This window comes from Sturnus vulgaris, chromosome 8 (genome assembly GCF_052056855.1).
Source record: "Sturnus vulgaris isolate bStuVul1 chromosome 8, bStuVul1.hap1, whole genome shotgun sequence".
Taxonomy (NCBI): domain Eukaryota; kingdom Metazoa; phylum Chordata; class Aves; order Passeriformes; family Sturnidae; genus Sturnus; species Sturnus vulgaris.
Window position 1 is genome coordinate 9,382,625 of NC_142250.1, and position 8,079 is coordinate 9,390,703.

The 8,079-nt window shown below is 39.2% G+C and overlaps 1 protein-coding gene across 11 annotated transcripts in view; it reads left to right on the forward strand.

Annotated features, from left to right (window-relative positions):
• The window catches only part of ANK3 (ankyrin 3), a 293,933-nt gene that overhangs the window by 249,781 nt on the left and 36,073 nt on the right, over positions 1–8,079 (forward strand). For 9 of the 11 annotated variants that reach the window (XM_088168802.1, XM_088168803.1, XM_014882314.2 and 6 more), the window contains 7 exons: positions 101–308; positions 851–947; positions 2,157–2,385; positions 2,954–3,079; positions 3,843–3,965; positions 4,455–4,481; positions 6,201–6,282. In XM_088168802.1, the coding sequence (XP_088024928.1) occupies positions 101–308; positions 851–947; positions 2,157–2,385; positions 2,954–3,079; positions 3,843–3,965; positions 4,455–4,481; positions 6,201–6,282 (892 nt within the window). The remainder of the gene's footprint in view (positions 1–100; positions 309–850; positions 948–2,156; positions 2,386–2,953; positions 3,080–3,842; positions 3,966–4,454; positions 4,482–6,200; positions 6,283–8,079) is intronic. The other 2 variants (XM_014882308.2, XM_088168807.1) reach the window with 1 other exon arrangement.

The following is an 8,079-nucleotide window of genomic DNA, read 5'->3' on the forward strand; positions in this document are numbered from 1 at the left end:
CAGAAAATATAAAGAAAATAAAATTATAATTTAGGAAATAATTCTGCATGTCTATAAACAATTTGTAGCTCTAGTTTAAGTATGTTCCCTACGTTGACAGGCTCAACCAGTTCCAGAAGAGATTGTCAAAAAAATCCTTGGAAACAAAGCAACATTCAGTCCCATTGTCACTGTGGAGCCAAGAAGAAGAAAATTCCATAAGCCAATAACCATGACAATTCCTGTGCCACCTCCGTCAGGAGAAGGAGTAACCAATGGGTACAAAGGAGACACGACTCCCAGCCTTCGACTCCTATGTAGCATTACAGGTTAGACACAATCCTGCTCTTTGCAAAGGTTTCTGTGGCAGCAGTTCTGTGCTCACTCACAACTCCTGCTTTCCAGTAAGGGAACCTTGTTATGCTGGGCCACTGGGGTTCAGATCAGCTCTCCTGAGCAAAGTGAGCTGAGGTTATTTCCAAGGCTCCCACTGGTTCCCTGAGCTTTATATCTGGTCCCATGCCACTGTAAAAGAACTCTCCCAACATGTGTCAAATACTATTCTATATTTAGCCAGTATGAAAAATTTCAGTCTTGGGTTATTAAACATGCTTGTCAGTAAAATAGCTTGCAGAAGTAATTCTGTCCTAGCTGATATTAAGGGGGGTTGCTGTTGACTTGTAGGTATATTCTTTGCTTATATCATTGTTTTCCGTTGTGTGACATGATGCCACATATAACATGGAGCTCAGCTGTTGGAGAACGTTAATGTCTAAGTTCTCTTTCTGTGTGTGGAGATAGAGCTATTCTTTATGCAGTCTGTGTGTGCTTAGTGTTTGAAAGGAGATCTCCCTGGTGTGTATTTGCACAGGAGGCACTTCACCTGCACAGTGGGAGGATATCACGGGCACCACTCCACTGACGTTTTCGAATGACTGTGTCTCCTTTACCACCAATGTTTCTGCCAGGTATGGGAACAACCTGCCAACTGCATCTCAGGAGTGGCTTCCCTTGATCAACACCATGTATGGTTATGAGGTTGTGTTTTGGTTTTCTGGAAGCCTTTCATGAGGCTGATGAAGCAGTGATGGCCCAGATGCTGCTTTGTCACTGCCTATCAGCGTCCCACACATCCAGGGCTGCACATAAAGCTTTGGCCTGGCTGTGACAGGGTCTCCTGGCAGGCACACAGCCTGTTCCTCTGAAGGCTGCTATGCCACACAGGGCTTTGGTTTTTCTGTAGATGGGAACAGAAAGGGGAAGCTTAAAATGTTTATCCCATTAAAAAGAATGGGAGGGTTCATAAAAAGGTGTTTGTTTTAAAATTTAAAGATGTTTAAAGATGTTTAATTTCTGGCTATGGGCTTTTTAGTTGAAAATTGTATTAAATTGCTCTCACAAAAATATCATTTGCAAAAAAATGATGAACTGGAATTAATCTTGATGGACTTCACAGACTTCTGTGCTGATTGGAGACATTTAATAGCATCTGTACAAATCACATATCCTTGTGGAGAAAATCCATCGTATAGCAGGTAGAGAGTTCATCATTCAGTAAATTACATTGCAACTATAAAAACCTTTATGAAAAGAGAGAGAATTGCTGTAAAACCAAATAAAATCTGGGCTGAAATAGTGTAGGAAAGAGTGATACAAAGTATAAATTATTTATAATTTGTACCACACTTGTCTTCAACTTCTTAATCGTAAGATGAGAAAAGTAACAATATAACACCTGTCTCTGGGAAACTTCACCGAGGCAATATTTGATTCAGCTGGAATGGAAGATGTGATTTTGCTGTGTGTGTTATGGAAGCGTTTGTTTTAACAAATCAAATGTATAGTGAAGCATCAGTACATCACAATATACATTATGTGTGGTAGCACAAAATTAAATTTCCCTTTGGCTTCAAATGAGCCTTCAGATAAGTAGTTTTATGAGACACCAGTGTGAAAAGGGTCAGATAAGTATGTCAGCATTTCATTGCCAGGTATTTCCATTTCTTGATGGGTAAACCTGTACTGAGAATAGAAGGAAAATAACAGCTCTGGCAATTCTGCAAGGACAGTACACATGCAGAATGACCAAGGATACAGGACATAGTTTCTCTTTAAGGATTAAGCAATATTGGGACATAATAAAAAGTTGATTCAATGGTTTACTCTTTCCCACTCAGATTTTGGCTTGCAGACTGCCACCAAGTATTAGAGACTGTTGGGCTGGCAACACAGCTTTACAGAGAATTAATATGTGTTCCTTATATGGCAAAGTTTGTAATATTTGCCAAAATGAATGACCCTGTGGAATCCAATTTGCGCTGCTTCTGCATGACTGACGACAAAGTGGACAAAACTTTGGAGCAACAAGAGAACTTTGAGGAAGTTGCAAGAAGCAAAGACATTGAGGTACATTCCTTGCAGCTGGCTTCCTCCTTGTAGGTGGGCAGTGTGTTTTCCAAGTAGCAACAGCTCCTGACAAGCCCTGTTAAATAAAGGTTCACAGCAAGACCATGTTGTGAAACTTCTCAAAATAAGAACAAAACAGGGCAAGACTGGAGGAGCATGAGGACTTGTGGAAGTCCCAGTGCAGTCTGTAGTGGAGTTTGTATTCACTGCTGTCAAGTAGTTCTGGTTGGGCTTTGCAGAAGGAATTCCTTCTCATTGGCCCTGCAGACACACAGTCATGAGTAGGACTGGCTTGTGGTGAAATCATAGTCACTAACTTATTATTTCTTGAAGAAAATTACACACTCTTACTTTAGAAAAGTCAGTCAAATGGCTTGTGGTTTTCCAAGCTGCCTGTACTCACATTATCTTGCCATAATGCACATTGATATTCTAATTTGTTATTGAATATAACCAAGTGGGCACTTACATTAAACTCAGGAACTATGTTGAGGGAAATCATGATGCTTATATGCATGAATCTACTATTAAAAGAGGTTTTATTGACTTTTATTTCTTGCTTTGATAGGTTCTTGAAGGAAAACCTATTTATGTTGATTGCTATGGAAATCTGGCCCCTTTGACTAAAGGAGGACAGCAGCTTGTTTTTAATTTTTATGCTTTCAAAGAAAATAGACTGCCATTCTCTATCAAGGTAAAAGAAAAACAAATAAATGATCCTGATGCTTTCCTCCCTTCCCACACTCCCTCTTCCTTTTTTCAGCCCTGTAGGACTAACTTGCCCCTGGTATGTAAGTATAATTTTTTAATATGTGAATAACATGGATAGGGTGCTCTACTTGAAGCCACAGCAGAACTGCTTGCAGGTCTGGGAACAGAATACCCATAATATGAATTCGCAACCTTTTACTAAAACCATATCTCCAATTGGAGCCCCAGCATATTTACTAGTAGATCAAAATTTCTGAGGGATCAAGCAAAGGAGATGCATTCAATAACATTCTGTACTTGCAGAGCAGCCTTCAGAAGGTGTGTGCAGACTGTTCATCTCTAAATGGCCAGGAATGGATGTTCACTTTCCTTAGCCTTGTCACAGCTGCCCTGCTGAAGAGGTTGTAAAGCATTTTGGTAAACACAAGAGCAAAATACAGCAGAATAAAATGAAGTAAGCAGACAGTGCGTGTTAGTAATATCCCAGTATGAAACTCTCAAGTTGGACTCACTCAACACCTTGTCTTGCATGGATTTGCCATCAGGGAGCTTCAGGCTGACCTGACTCTTTCACAGTAACACATTCTCTCCTTCAGCACCTCAGGCTGAGCTCCAGCTTGGTATTATTAGTCTTTACCCATTGGAAGGTTCTTTATAGAAAGAAATTCTGAGGATCATTCCAGAAACCTCCTCTAGGACTCTGAATTACTACATATTAGTGTGCTGAAGCAAAATTTCTTTTCTAGGTAAGAGACACCAGCCAGGAACCCTGTGGTCGATTATCATTTTTGAAAGAACCAAAGACTACAAAAGGACTGCCACAGACAGCTGCTTGCAACTTGAATATCACTCTGCCAGCACACAAAAAGGTATTTGGAAAAGTAAACATTTTACTTAGGGTTGGGTTGGACTTATTTTTGTTCCTTTAGTTTTTCTCTCTTTTTTTTTTTTATTTCCTGCTAGTCATAAAGAAACCCTGTGAACTGTCAGTCATGAGAATGCTTTGGAATATGATAAAGACTTTTAAAATGTATGTTTTATTGGTTTCTTGTATGTAGAATGCTTTTAAAGTCTCTTGTTACTGTGGTGTCAAGTTCCTATAATTTTTACGATTCTGTTTACAGCTCATGCTTCAGCCTGCAAGTCATAGATTTATGCTTTCAGTAATGTCACGTGTTTATTTGCATTGGATGTAAGGTTTTTTTTTTTCTTTTGTGTTGACATTTTGGATTTACTTTGCCTTATAAATCAGCTTGCATTTTGTGCTCCCAATTTGGTCCTTTTCATATCCTGATATTCTTTTCCCTGCTGTCCATTATAATATTCCTTGTCTCTGCAATGCATCTTGGGACCAAAAGGAAACAGAGTCAGATCAAGATGATGAGGTAATATAAACACTGTCTTCTGTTTTTATTTCCTTCAGATTTAGTGAAGAAAAGTAGTATGTTATAGAAAAAAAACAACTATTTTTAATGGTGTTGTTGAAATGATACCTACAGAAAAATAAGCATATCCTTGACTTCTGATAGGCTGTTGTAAAACAGTAGAACTGCAGAAATATGAAAACCCCTTGATTGTAAATTGTCAAATTAAACCAAGCACTGAATAAAAGCAGTCTAAAATTTAACTAATTTTCTTCTGAAAAAGGAAGTATTTATTAATGTCAGACCAAGTCAAATTTTGGCAAAATCAAGAAGAGTTTAGTGGATAATATCTTACCTCTTCGAGTAACAGACACTGTTATGGTAACTTGTATTTCTGAGAATATGTGGCCTCTATGCTGAGGCCACAATAGTGGCCTTTAATATCTTACCTCTGTAAATAAACTGGATTCTTTCAAAAAAAGTAAACCAGCCAAGACCAATTTTTGAATATTGTGTTCAAATCTATTTTCAAATAAACCTCAGATGTTTGCAGCTTAAAACCCCACTGTTTCATGGAAATCACTGTACACTGTCAGAAAATTGAGTGGGTTTTACTCATTAGAGATAGTTAGAGGTGAGATCATCTTATAAAAGAAACTACATAGATATTTCCAATTTACCTAGCAGCTATTTTTTTTTCTTTTCCTGGTGGCAAATAAATAGCAGTTGTCACCTGCTGGTTAGAGTAGATAAAAAATTCCCCCAAACAGTGCAACCCGAAACATTCCTTAAATGTTAAAAAATAATAATAGCAAAACCATCACTTTATCTCCACAGAATTTGTTCCCAGAGAGGTATTATATAGCTATAATAATAGTTTTCTGTCTAAACAAACTGCATTTTTAGCCACATATTCGAGTGAGTTGATCTCTGAAGGACTATTAATATATGACACAACATTAGCAGCTATGCCTCTGAATGCAGCAACTTATGAGGCAATTTATGAGTTAATAAGAGTAGTCTGCTTTCTAATCCACATCTTTGCATTTTGTGCATATTAAAAAATCCCCTCCCATGCCTTTTTTTGTCCTTAATGTATTCACTTTAAAGCCAGTTGTACATTGTGGTGTGTGTGCTTTTGGGACAAACTAATCCAGGGGGGGAATATTCAATTGGTCTAAGTTGCACTCTTATTAATGTTTTGTTTGTACCTGTAGTCTTTTGTGTTGACCTCCTGTTTCTAGCCAAAGGTGGTTTATTTTACAGAGAATGAACAATATGACACAATTTCTAGTAGTGTGAAGCAGTTTATTAAGTGATAAGACAGTATCGAGGTACTTTAAGGCAGGATAATGAGCTGTTCTGCTATCTAAGCTCTTCTACCTCATAAGCAGAGGAATGAACCTGAGGGCTCACTCTTAGGGCTGCAGTCCCTTCCCTGCTTGCTCCAGAAGGGTGGTCATTCACAGCAGGTTTCTGTGCAGCCACACTCCCTGCTCGGCAGTGCCTGACACTCATCACACACAGCACCCAGGAACAGAGACTGGCTCTGCCCCCTCCCTGCCTGCTCGCCCAAATTCAGCTTCAGCATGCCATCCTGAAGCTGAATGAAAGCATCCATTCTCCCTTGTGGGGTTGTGTGCCATGAAAAGTGGCCCATCCTGCTGAGGTTTGAGGACTGGTCTGTTCAGACAGGGGCAGTGATTCCCAAGCTCTAAATCCTGCTGTGTTTTATTGCAGACGGAGAAAGCTGACCGGCGCCAGAACTTCGTCTCCCTTGCTTTACGTAAGCGCTACAGCTATCTGACTGAGCCTGGAATGAGTGAGTTGCTCTTACCAAAGTACTAAACTGCATAGATGTGATTGTTCATAAGAAGAGACATTTTTTCTATAAACGTTGTATTTGGTGTCGCTCTGGAGGAAAAAATAAAGAAAGAGAAAAGAAAAAACTGTCTAAAACAAAACTGGATGGTCTGTGAACTCTTGTGTTCTGAGAGCTTGAAGAATCCTGACTGGCAAATTATATGTGTTAGTTAAGTAAAAATGTAGTAGTTTTTAAAAATGCCATGTAGTGCCAGAGTAGGAGGGTTGTAAATTGCTGTCAAAAAGAGTCTCTTCCTCTCCCCTTTGAAACATTAGAGAAAGATGCTGTAGAACAGAATGTTACACAAAAATTCAAAAAGCCACTCAGATAAGTGCTTAAATGTTTAGATGCTTAGCCAAAATAGACTCTCTCATATTTTATATTTTCCCTCTTCTTTCTCCTCCCCTTCCTGTTTTCCTCTGTTCCCTGCAGATGCTTTTTATTCCCTGGCACCACACATTGCTTCCTCTTAAACCTGCGTTCCCCTTGAACAGATCTGTGGCATTCCTTTCCTTCCCAGTTAAATACAATCATGTATTTAGCTTAGCTTTTCTTCCTCACTTCTCCTCTCTGAGGTCAACTGCTATTGTTCCCCATTTCCAGGCTTTTTCTTGCCTTTTTTTCTCCCCTTTTGACTTCTCAGTTGCTACCCTGCAACAGACCCTTTGATATAATTCCATAAAATTCGTAGACAAACTTCATCGGGTCTTGGGAATTCCCACTGGATGGCTGCTGCTTAATTATCCTGTAAGATCTATGGCTTCTTTGGATCAGATGTGCTCCAGAATATGTTACACTTCTCAGGCTGGGAAGAAGACTCCAAGCATATAACATCTGAAGAAGCTATCAGATCTGCTGAGACGTCTTGATGGACTGTTAAGGTATTGTCACAGGCTTGATGGAAACTGAGAGAGAGAGAAAATGGAATTGCTGGAAAGAAAGTTGATGACTGTGTATATCACTCACAAAAAAAATTTTCATCCCTCACTGGGGGAAAAGAGAGTCTTACTCATTCACCAAAGGTCCATTAAGTCTCATTTGCAAAAATTTGGCCGCTTTTTTAGCTCTTCAACTGCAAAAAGAAGCACAGAAGAAGCATCTTAAATGCCTCTGAATCTGTGCTTTGACAGGCAAAAAGGAAGTTAGGAGGGCAGCCTGTGGGTTTGCTTGCCTCGCTAGTCAGTTGTGACAGCCCAGCTTGTCATGGTGCAGTGGGGTTCCTGTAAAGACATGTCCTAACTGCTGAACAAGTTATTCGTTCTTTTCAGAATCATTTTGGGGTTTGTTTTTTGAACTCACCACTGTATGAGCTTTTGGTGAATGTTAGCAGCTACTGCTAATTAAATCTTCATAATAAATAATAGTATTTATAATATGTTCATAATAGTTCATTTAATGAAGTATATTTTGGGGGGGGTGGTTTCAGGTGGGGAGAAAGAAGTATATTTACACTTTAAAATATTGTAGTAAGGAAAAGTGAGCATTTCTTGATTTAGTCTGTGCCAGTCAGGTCTAGTACTCAAGCTCTCTTCAACATAAATGTTCTTATGAAGTATCACCAGCCATCCACGCTGACTTCTGGGCTTTGATTGGCTTCTGTAAGACCAGCTCATTTCTCCTTGCAGGATATGAACCTGTGGTGCACTGAGAATTCACTATTTTATTGGAGTGTGTGTGCTTTAACAGTTTAGTGTTAGCTTTGTAGAGCTTCTTTTGCTGTGAGTTACTGTCTATAAGACAGATCAAGCAGGTTTG